This window comes from Podarcis tiliguerta (genome assembly GCF_965153285.1).
Source record: "Podarcis tiliguerta genome assembly, chromosome: 12".
In the NCBI taxonomy this organism is placed as follows: domain Eukaryota; kingdom Metazoa; phylum Chordata; class Lepidosauria; order Squamata; family Lacertidae; genus Podarcis; species Podarcis tiliguerta.
The window spans coordinates 49,012,600-49,027,990 of record NC_139545.1 but is presented as its reverse complement, the minus strand read 5'-3'; the positions used below and the strand labels follow the sequence as shown (position 1 = coordinate 49,027,990).

The following is a 15,391-nucleotide window of genomic DNA, read 5'->3' as shown; positions in this document are numbered from 1 at the left end:
GTGGTTCGAATCCCCGCGGCGGGGTGCGCTCCTGTTGTTCGGTCCCAGCGCCTGCCAACCTAGCAGTTCGAAAGCACCCCCGGGTGCAAGTAGATAAATAGGGACCGCTTACTAGTGGGAAGGTAAACGGCGTTTCCGTGTGCGGCTCTGGCTCGCCAGAGCAGCGATGTCACGCTGGCCACGTGACCCGGAAGTGTCTTCGGACAGCGCTGGCCCCCGGCCTCTTTGAGTGAGATGGGCGAACAATCCTAGAGTCTGTCAAGACTGGCCCGTACGGGCAGGTGTACCTTTACCTTTACCTTAAGAAGGGTTTTAGGATATGAAATTCTTTTAGACCCAGTGTTGTTGTTTTTACCCTTTTTCTGAATTATGTGGAAGACAAGGTGAAGTAAGATCAAAAAGAATTTACTGCATGGTTTCTAATACAGTAACCACCGCTAAAATTTTATATGCAGGAAGGTGAGAGTGGAGATGATCAATGACACCACCTATTGAAGAATGGATTGGTAAAATATGGAAGTTTGCTTCAATGGCTGAATTAATATGATACATCAGATTCAAAGTGGAGGAGACAATAACAAGGTAATTTTATGATGAATGGCATTTTCTTTATCAAATATAGTAAGAAAAATTGGATGCAATCTAATATAAACCATGGTTTTATAGTGTTCTGAAATATGATTAATTTTGCTATTTGGAATTCCTTAATGGTGGGAAGCAACAAGACACTGGTCACCTTTGAACGTGATATGACACAAAAGAAAGAAAGAGAAATGAAGTCAGAGTAGCGGTTGTGCTTCATTTGTAGATAGCACCTCAGCTTCCATAATATAAGGAACAATAATGATTGAACTGAGGATAAATCTTATGACAATGCCTTTATATATATATAAAAGGATGGGTGTGAGAAAAGAGAAAAATTTGGAAATGTGTTTCTGGTATTAAGAAACAATGAAAACTGGAAGTTATTACAGGATATTGTTAATATAAACTATTGATAGGAATAGCTATCCGTGTGTTTGATATGATGTAGAGAAATGTGGTATATATGTTTGTTTGCCTAGAAGGTTTTCTCTGTATGTTTTATGGGGGGGGGGGATATTCTGTGTCCTCTTTGACTGTCAAAGGTCATGGCCTTATATTGTTATTATGTCAAAAGCCTGTCTGGCATTAGCAGCTGAGTGGGAGGTAAGAGAGAGTCGATCACCTTGAGAATTTATTATATAGGGCCTGGATCAGGTAAATTTATTCTAATTGGTCTAGGTGGCTGCCAGTTAGGAAAAGAGTTGAGATTTGACAGGGAGAGATGGTACAGTAACTCTGACTGCCATCATCATTACTTAGAGCAGTGGTTCCCAATTAGAGGTCCAGGAAGCCCTGGGGGTCCATGGAACACATCCAGGGAGTCCACAGCCCCATCTCTTGCTTCCCTCCAGCTAAATTTTTGTCATTTTTGCATGGTAAAATCACAAATGTTATGGTCTGTTTTAGCGTTGTGTGGTTTTTCAATATACAGTGGTGCCTCGCAAGACGAAAAGAATCCGTTCCGCGTTTTTTTTCGTCTTGCGAAGCAAGCCCATTAGCGGCTTAGCGGATTAGCGCTATTAGCGGCTTACCGGGCTTAGCGGATCAGCTGATAAGCGGCTTAGCAGATCAGCTGTTAATCGGCTTAGCGGTTTGGGGAAAGGGGGGGGAAGGAAAAAAACCGTGTGTCCCCCTCACACAGGACAGGGAATACTCTACACTGCAGGAACTCGAAAGACATTTTCGTCTTGCGAAGCAAGCCCATAGGAAATTCGTTTTGCGAAGCACCTCCAAAACGGAAAACCCTTTCGTCTAGCGGGTTTTCCGTCTTGCGAGGCATTCGTCTTGCAGGGTACCACTGTATTGGCCAAAATTGGTTTTGAAATCACACCTCAATAATGATTTTGATCCGGCAATACGCAGCCATATATCGCTCCTCATGTGAAGGAAAGCAGGGCAGTCGATTGCAAGGTGCTGCCTTCCGCTCATGCTGACGGAGAGCAGGCCAGCTGATCGCCCTCACATCAAGGCACTGAGGCGGAGCAGCTTTTCTCAGTCAGCAGGAAAGCAGCCACAGTAGATATGCATCTTCGCTGGCTGCTCCACTGACAGCGACTTCATGCACACCCCCATCCCTATCCCCTCCCACTCAAACCACGAGGTGGAGGTGACTCCGCTTCCTCAACTCCCCTCAAGCAGCCAATCTCCACAGCTGAGCCTTCCCTCATTTTCACGCCTTGAATGATCTCCATGACTGTTCCTTCCCTCATCCCCATGCCTGATTTCTAATTTCAGACATTGTGATATATCAGAATATTGTGAAGTTTAGCTGTTGATATATCACAATGTTGAAAACCAGATATTGCTCAGCCCCGGTGTGTTTTTAGTATACCTAAAATCCTTTGCTTATTAGGGGCTACCCCACATTTTGTTCAAAAAATTGCTTTGCAGAGGTAACTACCATAGACTTATCAAAATTTTCAAAAGTAGTGGCTTGGCTTTTGAAAAATAGGGGGTCCTCAGTAATTAGCTAATTGAGAACCACTGACTTAGAGTAAAAAACAACACATATTTTTACATGTCTACGGCTATTAATGCAACTTATGAAAAAAATAATCCTGAGAATCTTGAGGTAAGAGAAGTCTATCTAACACTGGGAGCGAAATATTCCAGATAATGTTATTCTTAAATAATGATTTCATCTTCTCAAAATCATGGTGCTCTGAGTGCAGTCTTTCTCTCACTTGTGGGCACACACACCCTCTTGCTGCTATTATAATTTTAAGCAGACTTACAAATCCTCTGGGAAGAGATTTACCCAGCTTTCTACTCTAAATTGTTTTTTTTCCTCATTAATAATCTTGCAGTGCTAAAAGCAAGACAAAAGAAATTATTTCCCTCAAGTACTGCCTCTGAAATCAATTCAGCATCTGCCAATCAGGAGACAGACCAAAGAAGTTGTTTCCAAAGCTAGTGCTACGCTGCTAGATACCCAATTAAGAAATTCCTTACCATTTGCTGGTGGTATGTATGGCTGACACATGGTACAGTCAAAGCCACTGTCAGCTGTGCTTTCAACTTCCTCGTCTGTGTTTAAGTTTTGACAGATTGTGTGCATCCATCTGGAAGTTAAGTTAAAAAGGAGAAAATGAAACGTATACCATTTTATGCCAAAACACCATTCAGACTCTCTTTAGATTGAAAGAAGCACAGAACACGTCTACTGCTTTAAAAGTTTCTCTGTAAAGAGGCAATGATATGAAGACCCCAGAGGAAGTCTGCTTTAGTCCCAGAAGATGTTAAAATGGTCAGATAAGACAGGGGTACTTTGGGTAGATGGTTTGTCCACCCAGGGGAGCAGTGTTCACTCTGTGCTAGATGGGATTATACTCTCCCCAAGCAACAGGCTGTACTTCGGGAGTGCTCTTTGCAATACAGAAGCAACTTGCACCTCTAAATGTTGCATCAGAGGCCTGGCTTGAATGTCGTATTACATCACAGTTAAAAACAAACTATGAACAAACATCGTGCTGGTGCACGCTGCCCAACATTTCTCACTCTCTGCTCCACTCCTGCTCCTACTGTTGCCGTGCTGCAATGTAACAAGAGAGGCTTGTGGTTTCCCTCAAACAAACCATGAGCAGTAAGCCAAGAACAAACCTTGATTTCCATCCATGGTTTGTTTGGACAAAAACAAATCATGAGTCTGGGTTCAGACATTATGATGAACCAGACTATGGCTTGTTTGCAAGCAGTAAAAGGGGAGAAATAGAGCATGAATGTTTAATCACTGGACACCAGCGGGTGGCATGTCCACATTCAAATATACTTGGTTTTACACTATAGTATAACGTGATGTATGAACCAACTCAAGAGTGCCATTTATCAACTCCGGATGAAGAGATAACTTTCTTTTTTAAAAAAAACCATGGTGGTTTTCTTCTTTCTGATATTAGCTACAGCTTTTTCTTTGAAAGAAGCTCTCTCTTATTGCAAAGCGACTCTGATAAGGGAGAGAAAGTAAATTCTATATGATGAATTAAAACAATCTTCAGTCAACATGATACTATGAGCAAATTATTGACGTATGAAAATATATAATTCACTGTGTAGCAGAAACTCTGACCTGTCACACTGTCTGCATTGCAGAATAAGCTCTTCTTCTCTGTAATTGCAACAGCAGACTGGGCAGGTAGATAAACTTGCACAGGGAGCACACTGTGTGTAATTATTTTGCCATTCACATCTAAGACCAGGAGACGTAGCACCACAATGTCTGCACCAAACACACCTGTAAAACACAAAACAATATCTTTCTTAACATGGGCTCATGGCAAGATTCACTGCTTCGCTTTATTAAAATACTTATTTTCACCTTAAAATTGTATTATCTTAAAATTACAGCAAAATGTAATTTTCCAAATCAGCCTTGCCGTACTATACTAATTAAAAGAAAATATAGTCAGATTAAAAGAAAACATTAAAAGCGGGGGGGGGGGGGCGAAGGTATACATACCATTTGCATTTCCACCCTCCTTTAGGAACTGTCTGCAGTGGTGGATCTAGGCAGTAAGTGTGATAGCTGATATCACAATCATCGCAAAGGAGCAGTCTTCCTGGATCTGTAGCCTTCCCACAGGCTTCACACACAGTGCATTCCAGACATCTCCAACCTTTGTGGAGCACCACTTTTGTTATCTGCATAGTGGAAGATAATAGGTAATTATTTATGGAAGCCATACAACCTCAGTTGATTTACAGGCTTATATTCCCAATAAATTTGCTTCTATCATTTGGAAATAGTGTTTTTTAAATGTTTATGCTCTCCTTTTTGTTTTAGAGGGAAGTCCTCATTTTCTGAGAAGTCAAAAATATCTTTGCATTCAATAGCAATGTACATTGTGCTCTCCAAGATTATGAATGAAAATTTGTTTTAGATATTTTTAAAAATAAAATGACCCAAATGTAAGGATTCAGCATACTCTCAGTTATTGCAAATATCAAAATCAAGATTCACATTTACTGAAATTAAAAGACAAAATCTGGAGAAATACAGTTTGCTCTTGATTAACAAATCTATTTGGCATCTCCTCCCCATTATGGCATTTAAACAAAAGTACAATAGTGCCAAATATTACTTTCCTAAACTTAAATATGGCTATAGTTTAGAAACATACATCGAAACTTGAAAAAAGAAGTTTTTCAAAAAGGCCCATCATGGTACCTGACAGAAGCAAGGCACAATGTTCCAAACCTCTGAATCAGTCTTTACCACCGTATGTCACAGTGTAAAAGCCAGTTTACATATCACTCTGTTGAAAAGTGATCATGAGAATAAAAACCTCACATTGCTTATTAAGAACCCTAGAGATTCTCTCCCACTAGCAGAGATGGTTGGGGAAATATGAAGTGTTCATGCTCTGTGAAAAGAGCGAGTGTGCTCCAGTTACGTCGTACACCCTCAAAAGGAGCAATTCCTTGCAAGAGGTAAGAAGTTGGTACTGGCTAGATACTGTACAGTGGTACCTCAGGTTAAGTACTTAATTCATTCCACAGGTCCGTTCTTAACCTGAAACTGTTCTTAACCTGAAGACCACTTTAGCTAATGGGGCCTCCTGCTGCTGCTGCGCCGCCGGAGCACGATTTCTGTTCTCATCCTGAAACAACGTTCTTAACCTGAAGCACTATTTCTGAGTTAGCGGAGTGTGTAACCTGATGTGTATGTAGCCTGAAGCGTATGTAACCCCTGTAAATATACCGCTGTATTTTTCGCTCTATAGGACGCACCAGACCATAGGACGCACCTTGTTTTAGAGGGGGAGAACAAGAAAAAAAAATCTCCCCCTCTCTGCTCAGCGCCCCTCTCCCTCTCTGCTGAAGCCAGGAGAGTCTTGCTCTCCCGGCTTCAGCAAAAGGAACCCGAAGCCTTCGGAGCACAGCACAAGTTCCGCACCGACCCCTCTCGCTCTCCAGGCTTCAGCGAAAGCAATGCGAAGCCTCCGGAGCGTGGAGAGAGAGCGGAGGGAGCACTCCCTCTGCGCTTCGGAGGCTTCGCGTTGCTATCGTTGAAGCCAAGGAGCCTGCATTCACTCCATAGGACGCACACACATTTCCCCTTAATTTTTGGAGGGGAAAAAGTGCGTCCCATAGAGTGAAAAATACGGTAATTCTTTCTTAGACAGTTGAATCTTCCATCTTTCGGGGGGGGGGGGGGGAGAGAAAACAAAAGAGAGTTGCTCCTGACATGCTAAGTATGAGAGGCTGGAACTGTCTCCTTCACAAGAGTACAGGAAAAGTCAAGGGGCAGGCAAACACTGGTAAGGAAAGGTGTTTGTAGGTTCAGGATTTTAAGCAATCAAATCAGTGTTGGTTTTGCTGTGATCATTAAGAGTGTAATGTGTGAACCAGCTCTACCACTCCTGAATGTTTTCTTTTTTCATTCACTAGTGTATGACAACACGGTGGCGTAAGACATATGTAAATAAAAGGAGATAGGCTTGGAAATAGTTATCCGATTCCCTTCATAATCGGGGTTTGAAATGCATTTTAAACTTTGCTTCAAAACATGCTTAAGTCACATTTTCTGTTGGAGTAATCAACCTAAATTTTCTTCAAAGCAATTCATGAGGATTAAAATGGCTACTTTTATGGAGTGTTCAAAAGTTTACCCCCTCTGCTACACTAATCACTCTGGGAGAACAAAAGCTGTCTAGAGTGTGTTATAGCTTGAGTACAACCCTTTCATAAAAGTGCATGTGATTTAATACATTAAAAGAATATTCCCTTTTTAAATAACTGCACTTAAAAGACGATTCATTGTTTATATGCTGAAGCAAATAGCTTATTATCTGTGCATGTCTTCCCATAACTATCCAAATTGAACTTTTTGCACATTCTCTCCTAGCTTAATGAATGTAAGAAATTAACTACTCCAGTTTCTGAAAATTCTGACAGCCAACAGACAAAGTGAATTAACCGAAACTTACTGCGGTCATAAATGAAATGAACTACAGTGGTGCCCCGCAAGACGAATGCCTCGCAAGACAGAAAACCCACTAGACGAAAGGGTTTTCCGTTTTGGAGGTGCTTCGCAGGACAAATTTCTCTATGGGCTTGCTTCGCAAGACGAAAATGTCTTGCGATTCCTGGGGGGTTTTTTCCGCTCCCCACCCCCTTTTTCTAAGGCACTAAGCTGCTAATAGCCTTTTAGCAGCTAATCCGCTAATCCCTTAAGCCTTTAATAGCCGCTAATAGCCGCTAAACCGCAAATAGCGATAATCCGCTAATCCGCTAATGGGCTTGCTTCGCAAGACGAAAAAACCGTTAGACGAAGAGACTCACGGAACGGATTCTTTTCGTCTTGCGAGGCACCACTGTATATTTTTTTAGGAAACCAGCCTTAAACAAAACAAAACAAAACACACTATACTGCTTCATATCTTAATACTTAGGTTATATCTAGCTCAATACTGAGCTGTTATCTCAATACTTTCTTTTAACCATCTGCAAGATAAACGGTGCTATTTATAGCTGAAAAATTACACAAAGGTTAACTTCTCTTGCATTTATAAAATGTCATTTAATTAAAGTGCTTTGTCAGTTGCATACAAATAATGGTCACATTTCCAGAGGAATATTTTACAAGCTGAAACACTCCTTAATAATGCAAAAACTGGAATCAATGCAGTATATGCAGGGACAATATGCTGACAATAATTTCAAAGTGCTCACCTTAATACTGACACAGTATGGATGGTAACACTGACCACACTGAGAGCAGGCAAGCAATCGTCCTTCTGCACCTTGGCCAAAACTCCCACAAACCACACACATATCCTAGAATATCAAAGAAACTTTTTCAGGTAAACAACTAGAACCAGGTAATTAAAACATGGAAGAAATATACACCTTGAATCCATTTTTAGCAAACTTTGTTCTCTTTCAAAATTTCAGGTGTATACAGTCTCCTCATTATTATCATTAATATACCCTATGCATATAGCAAAAATCAGTAATGCTAGTAAAACTACCTTGAGCATTTTTGTAAGGACAGGTAGTTAAAAATCTACAAGAATTTCCAAAATATATTAGAAGCTCACTGCAAATGTCCAAAGAGAGATGGACCAAAAATATCAGCTCAGCTTTAGATCTAACTCACCTCTAGCTTTAAAGACCACTAGAATTGTAGCCAGAAGCTACATAGCAACAAGTGATGAAGAAATGCTATTACCTGCCCTCAAAACTTAAGAGGACAGTAGCCCCACAATGCAATAACTGCAGCCTCCCAACAAATGGTATTCTGTTTTCGCTACTATAGTAGCCCATATACAGAATAGTTAATTCCAAATTTAACAAAACACTAACAGGCTTATTACTTGTTTTATGGTTCACCAAGTACTAAGTTATAAATTATCTAGATTAAACACCTATAGATACATTAACTATCGTCAAATGTCTTGCTAGGAAGAGGTTGGATGTCACCAGAAGTGGACAGCTAGAATAAACAATACCATTAAATATTGCCTACACTTTTCATCTGAGGCTTAGAAATTGGGAAATAACCAATGACATTAGAAAATAATAAAATGTGAATTAATATTGCAACCTGATGCAAAGTAAACTTGTCACTGCTAGAAAACAGGACAACAGTATTGTGCATTGAATTTTCTTCCTCATCTTTGTTAGATGAAATGTCCATATCGGTGACCTACAAATAAAAGAAAACAAAAACTTAACAGTTTTCTGGCAGTAAAAGCAGGTCATTGTGAGCAGAGACACGAATCAAGACTTCTGCCTGCTCAAATAATATGCTAGAGATTCTTACCCCTGGAGAAAGAAAAGATCCAATTCCATTTTTAAGTTTTGATCTCCCCCGTCCACCTCTTCCAGAAAGGCCTGCACCACGTGGTCTCCGCTTCCCAGGAAACCCTGAGCCACGACCCTGTTTAAAGCAAGTTAAAACATTTAGATGAAACTAAGCAATGCTTCACAGAAATGTTCCTTATAAAGCAGACTTTGTAAGAATCCAACAGGATTTTGTATTTTGCAACACAACAGTATTTTTCACACGAGCATGTCCCATAGCAAGGCTTGCAGATATGAACAGATCTTGATACACAGCATATAGTGAGGGTTGTGGCCTATGAACCTTTGTCAAGTATCTTATTATGAATTTTGATCCAGGTGAGGTTTTTGATTTAGTGGGAATCATTTGCTCGCAGAAGAGGAGGAGAGGAAGTTTTTGCTACCCAATAATCTGTCCTGAAAGGTCACCTGGCAAATAATGTTTCCCTTCTCTCTGATTAGCAGGCACCAACTAGTTTCCACTCTATGCTTATATCCTGCATTGGCTTAAGAGTAACTTCCCATCAATCTCATCAAAGGCATACCTAACACTGTACACGCTATTCACAAGGTATGTAATAGACATTGATGACTTGAGAAAATGGGGAGGGGGAGAAAAACTATTGCTTGCTAAGAGAAAATTCACAACAATGTTCACTCTAGCTCCACAGATAGTCCTAGAAGGATGTTATCAACTGAAAGTACCAACACACCATTAATTTACATCATTTATAAAATTTGTAAAGGATACAGGAAGAAAGGACACGTTTTCATGAAACTTAATATTAAATTAATAGTACAATTACTGATACAAGCATATCAATCAAACGTGAGCGTGCTGAAAATGAGAATACAAATGAACAATTCTAAGTCTCATGAGAAGAAAAATTCTTTTCAGCTTGTTCAGGTCTTAGGCTGGTTACTCTAGATACAGAGTTCTTCTCTTCTAATAATGTATACAACTAAACGTTATTTTGAAACAGAAAGCACAACAAAAAGCAGCAGCACCTAGTAAACAAGAGGTAATACAATAACCTTCACAAAAAGACTGCAAAAATAAAAATATTGATTTTATCTGTACTGTATCTATATTATGCAGATAATCTTTCAGGGCACATTTAGTATTTCAGCTTTTGAGATTTAAAAAAATCTTAGGCTAGATTCTGGTGAAGAATTCTGGAAAATTCAGAACCTTGCATACTATTTTGTGATATTTTGGTTGACCTAATAAAGGTACTGTCCTAATATGGATTTTTGACTTTGTGGAGCCACACAGCTACCTTTACTTTTTATGTTAGTAACAAGCTGCCATTAAACTCTTTGTATGGAAATAATAATCTGCAGCCCTTTGTGTGAGACCTTCTGGAGGAGGAGCAGAGAAAATTAGTCTTACAGCAACCTCTAAAGTATGCACTGGTCACTGGAGGTTTCAGACACCATATACATTGGTCTCCCATCTACCGTATTTTTCGCCCCATAGGACGCACCGGCCCATAGGACGCACCTAGTTTTTTGGGGGGGAAATAAAGGGGGAAATTTTTATTTCCCCCCCAGGTGCGCTGTGCTAATCCCGAAGCTTGGGGCATGCGAAGCTCAGCACGCCCCAAGCTTCTGGGTGCCGGCAAGGTCTCCGCTAGCCCTGGGAGAGCCGCGCGGCTCTTCCAGGGCTAGCGGAGCGCTGCACCAAACCCGAAGCTTGGGGCGTGCAGAGCTCAGCGCGCCCCAAGCTTCTGGGTGCCGGCAAGGTCTCTGCTAGCCGTGGGAGAGCCGCGCAGCGCCGCACAGCTTTCCCACAGCTAGCAGAGCGCTGCGCTAATCCCGAAGCTTGGGGCGTGCGGAGCTCAGCGCGCCCCAAGCTTCTGGGTGCCGGCAAGGTCTCCGCTAGCCCTGGGAGAGCCACGCAGCTCTCCCAGGGCTAGCGGAGCGCTGCGCCAATCCCGAAGCTTGGGGCGTGCGGAGCTCAGTGCGCCCCAAGCTTCTGGGTGCCGGCAAGGTCTCCGCTAGCCCTGGAAGAGCCGCGCGGCTTTCCCAGGGCTAGCGGAGCGCTGCGCCAATCCCGAAGCTTGGGGCATGCAGAGCTCAGCGCGCCCCAAGCTTCTGGGTGCCGGCAAGGTCTCCGCTAGCCCTGGAAGAGCCGCGCGGCTTTCCCAGGGCTAGCGGAGCGCTGCGCCAATCCCGAAGCTTGGGGCGTGCGGATCTCAGCGCGCCCCAAGCTTCTGGGTGCCGGCAAGGTCTCCGCTAGCCCTGGGAGAGCCGCACGGCTTTCCCACGGCTAGCAGAGCGCTGCGCCAATCCCGAAGCTTGGGGCATGCAGAGCTCAGCGCGCCCCAAGCTTCTGGGTGCCGGCAAGGTCTCCGCTAGCCCTGGGAGAGCCGCGCGGCTTTCCCACTGCGAGCAGAGCGCTGCGCCAATCCCGAAGCTTGGGGCGTGCAGAGCTCAGCGCGCCCCAAGCTTCTGGGTGCCGGCAAGGTCTCCACTAGCCGTGGGAGAGCCGCGCGGCTCTTCCAGGGCTAGCGGAGCGCTGCGCCAATCCCGAAGCTTGGGGCGTGCAGAGCTCAGCGCGCCCCAAGCTTCTGGGTGCCGGCAAGGTCTCTGCTAGCCGTGGGAGAGCCGCGCAGCACCGCGCAGCTTTCCCACAGCTAGCAGAGCGCTGCACTAATCCCGAAGCTTGGGGTGTGCGGAGCGCTGCGCCAATCCCGAAGCTTGGGGTGTGCGGAGCTCAGCGCGCCCCAAGCTTCTGGGTGCTGGCAAGGTCTCTGTTGCTCCCATGGCTAGCAGATAGCTTCCTGAAGCCTGGAGAGCGAGAGGGGTCGGTGCGCACCGACCCCCCTCGCTCTCCAGGCTTCAGCGAAAGCCTGCATTCGCCCCATAGGACGCACACACATTTCCCCTTCCTTTTTGGAGGGGAAAAAGTGCGTCCTATAGGGCGAAAAATACGGTATGTTTTATTTCAGACTCCATCCAGTTGATAGCAGGAACTCATAACATACAACATGGCCCAGTTACAGTGTACAGAATATACCCTGTAGGCGTTAAGCACCACATACAGCTGAATTAGAAATTGACTCAATGTTCATTCTGCATGCACTGAGAGAGAATGTAGGGATTTTAAAAAAAGCAAGTTATACAGCTGTTTAAAAATTGGGTTTAAGTAGCATATTAATTTAGCTATGCTTCAGAAGAGTTTTCATTAGTATCTTTTTATAATGGAGAACAGCAGAGAGATAGCAAAGGATAACAAGAATATAAATACAAATTAATTACCACTTTGATGCTCCATATGGCACTGCCAGGTAGCGGTCTGGACTTAAAAGTTTCCCGACCTTCTGAAATGTCTGGGGACCAGGAAGGTGGGCTCACTGTATTATGGCTACTCCAAGCCCCCTAGGATATGTCAGGTGAGAAAATAGATGTATAAAACTCAGCCAAATAAAATAAAAATAAAGAACGCAAATAAAAAGTTCTGAAAGCAAAGCACATGCAGGCACACAAATACTTGGTTTAACAAACACATGGATTTACTGGGATAAATTTCAACCTAGCACTCACATTTATACAGGATGAGAATCAGACTTCAAGTGTGAATAAAATGTTGATTAAATAATAAATATAAAAGAGAAGCACTGCCGGAAAACAAAAGATTGCTTGGCATGAGGAAGAGATGAAGTGTGACTGTGACTCACTTATAACTTTTATTACTACAATACTAAACCAAGATACACCTATTTGGGATCATGGCTATATTTTTATGGCAATATTATTTCTATATTTCAGTCTGCATCTTGGAGAAGGCAACTGACTTGGGCCATGTTGTGTGACTGTTAAAATAATTTTTTAAAAATTACAAACCAGAAAAGCTAAGAAGCATAGCAGACAAAAATGGATTAAAATAAAAGGTATAATATGAAAATGAAAAATAAACGAACAGTTAAAATATCCATGAGCTGAAGCTATACCACCAAAGCACTATTTAAAAAAAAAACAACTGAAATTCTTATATCAAATAAAATTAGCAAGCAATCATGTCTATAAGTGCCTAATATACTGTATTCTGTAGAGTCCAAAAATAGACTAAGATTGAATTCACCAAGGCAATTTCCATGAGCTGAATTGCGCATATGAGTTTTCTATACTTGTACATAACTCTTTATGTATAGGAATACAATCCCTAGATGGAGACTGGGGATCAGACGTCATCTGTAAGGATCCCAGAACTACATTTGCAATACTCTCTACCCCCAATCCTTTATTTCACTTTTGCTATGCATCTACAGTAAGTGTAACAGGTGGCTGCTTCTTTGAAAAGTATCAGTAATGCTCTCAGTTTCCACACACAAAAATATTTAGGAATAGGGTTCCTCAAATTTCAGGATTGCAGATACTGTGGCCCTCCAAATGTGACTGAACTGCAACTTCTGTCATCCCGTGCTAGCTAGTACTGATGGACTCCCACAATGTCTCTGGAGGATAACAGCTTCCTCTTCTCTCTCATAACTGGAAGAAGTCTCTAAACTTTAGGTACCCTCAGAAATACAGTTGTTTTATCAAACAGACACTTGTAGAACAAAATATTTTAGGCTACTCTAGCGCTGAGAAGTCTTGTAGCACTAAAACTCCACTTTCATAACTTAATAAAAGTACTAAAATATGATTCTATGAAATTTCATCCTAAATATACTAAACATAAGACTATGTCTACATTTGTGTGTGCAGCTAGCTTCTTGAAAATGTCAGCTGACACACCAGTGTTATGTATACAGACAAAATAGTAAAATATGGTTTGTCAAGAATCAGGAAATAATGAAAGCAATTAGCACATGTGAGTGAGTGCATCATCAGAAGATTAATTTGCTAACTACCCAAATCATAATCTGGCGTCATGTCTAAATAAGACCATTATCTTCAAAAGAGATTCTCAAAAACAGGAAGAACACTCAGGCTTTTGATTAATGTCCATGAAAGCACAACTCAGGAGAAAGCTCATTTACTTAAAACAAAAATAAAACAAAAAGTAGTAATTGGTGTGCACTCTGAAACAAACTGCCATTTCTTTAGAATTGATATTAATTAATAAAGAAACACACAGCATCAACAACACAGATCAAAAGTTTAAGAAAAATGTTAACAACTACACTGCCCAATGGAAAGTCCATTCCTACTTGCCTATAATGAACAAGAACAAAACGAAGGTAGGGCACAGCCAGCAAGTAGCAGGAAGAGGCAGCAGTTCAACAGCAAGCAAGTTCCAGTCTGATATTACAGATGTGTCCTACCTCTATTTTTTCTGGTTTATTGTGCAGGAGTGGATTATGTATTACTAACTGTGCTATCAGGGAGTGTGACCCTGACGGAAACCAACTCCTGCACAACTCTAACCAATCAGAATGAAGAAGAAGCAGGACACACCAATAATATCCACCACTGGAAACTCCAGGGTCCTGCTAGAACTATCAAATTCTGTGTCTTCATAGTAGTGCAGCTTCCTTTTTCAAAAGGCTCCTGAGCAGCACCATTAAAACAAAAAACTAAACTGCATCTATCCAGTGAGCCTTTACATACATATTGGTCAGTGTCGGTAGTGGTAATTATTTTTATTGAGACTTAAGGCATGCTGGCTGGTAAATGCGCATAATATTGCTTTGCCACAACTGCAGCATGTTTGGTTTCTCTCTATCTAAACCCCAAACATTCTCTTAAATGAAACCTACAAGTTAAACCTAGTATGGTCAGAATTTATATAATTATGTCCCTACATCAACTTCTGTTGTAAATCATCAGAACTTCCCATGGTCTGTGTTAGGATATTTATGTAAACTGAAATAGTATTCATGTAATTCCTCAAATATCTTAGGTAGCATGCCATATTTTCTGGAAATAAGCATGCATGGGACAAATCAAAATTGTGTTTAAAGATGCAGGGAGGTTGCAGGGGAGGTGAATACATCTTGAATTTCTTCTGTGGCTCCCAACATTTTTTAACAGGCAGCGTCCACTCAACAGCAGCCTTTCTGTAATGGATCATGTGTCCATGGCAGCCATTTTATGATGGTGCCCAGAACATCTTCTCAAATCTCAGATGTGCTTATGGAAAGTTTTGGACTCTTGGCACATAGGTGGTAAGAAGAGGCACTCTCACAGTACATTTATTTAGGCAGAGCAGGAAGTGCTGCCAGTCACTGATACACTTTTACCAACTTCTTAATAGCTAAGTTGCATGGCTAACATAGGCTTTGAAAAGCAGACCAGGGGTCCTGAATCTCTTCATTTCCTAACATTGTCTTCTTTCTTGAAGAGAATTTCTTATTCTGCCAGCTACCTGTCTACAAAAGCATTAAGGCCTACACAAGTATACCATCCAAATGCCATCCAAATTAGTGGGGTTAAGTACTCCCATTACTTACCTTTTTGCAGTCAGGGAACGTTTCCAACAGGCAAGATTTAAAAACGCAAATGCAAGAGACCCATTTCCCCACAAACTAATTCCTAATTAGTAGTATGAAAGCTAATTGTCCTTTGCCAGAAG

At 41.8% G+C, this 15,391-nt stretch overlaps 1 protein-coding gene across 16 annotated transcripts in view; it reads right to left on the bottom strand.

Moving 5' to 3' along the window:
* The window catches only part of KMT2C (lysine methyltransferase 2C), a 143,104-nt gene that overhangs the window by 53,219 nt on the left and 74,494 nt on the right, over positions 1-15,391 (bottom strand). For 11 of the 16 annotated variants that reach the window (XM_083405853.1, XM_083405863.1, XM_083405862.1 and 8 more), the window contains exons 14-20: positions 12,133-12,252; positions 8,849-8,965; positions 8,630-8,731; positions 7,756-7,860; positions 4,541-4,722; positions 4,151-4,315; positions 3,037-3,146 (exon numbers count right to left, since the gene is read on the bottom strand). In XM_083405853.1, coding sequence (XP_083261979.1) covers positions 3,037-3,146; positions 4,151-4,315; positions 4,541-4,722; positions 7,756-7,860; positions 8,630-8,731; positions 8,849-8,965; positions 12,133-12,252 — 901 coding nt within the window. The remainder of the gene's footprint in view (positions 1-3,036; positions 3,147-4,150; positions 4,316-4,540; positions 4,723-7,755; positions 7,861-8,629; positions 8,732-8,848; positions 8,966-12,132; positions 12,253-15,391) is intronic. The other 5 variants (XM_083405867.1, XM_083405856.1, XM_083405857.1 and 2 more) reach the window with 1 other exon arrangement.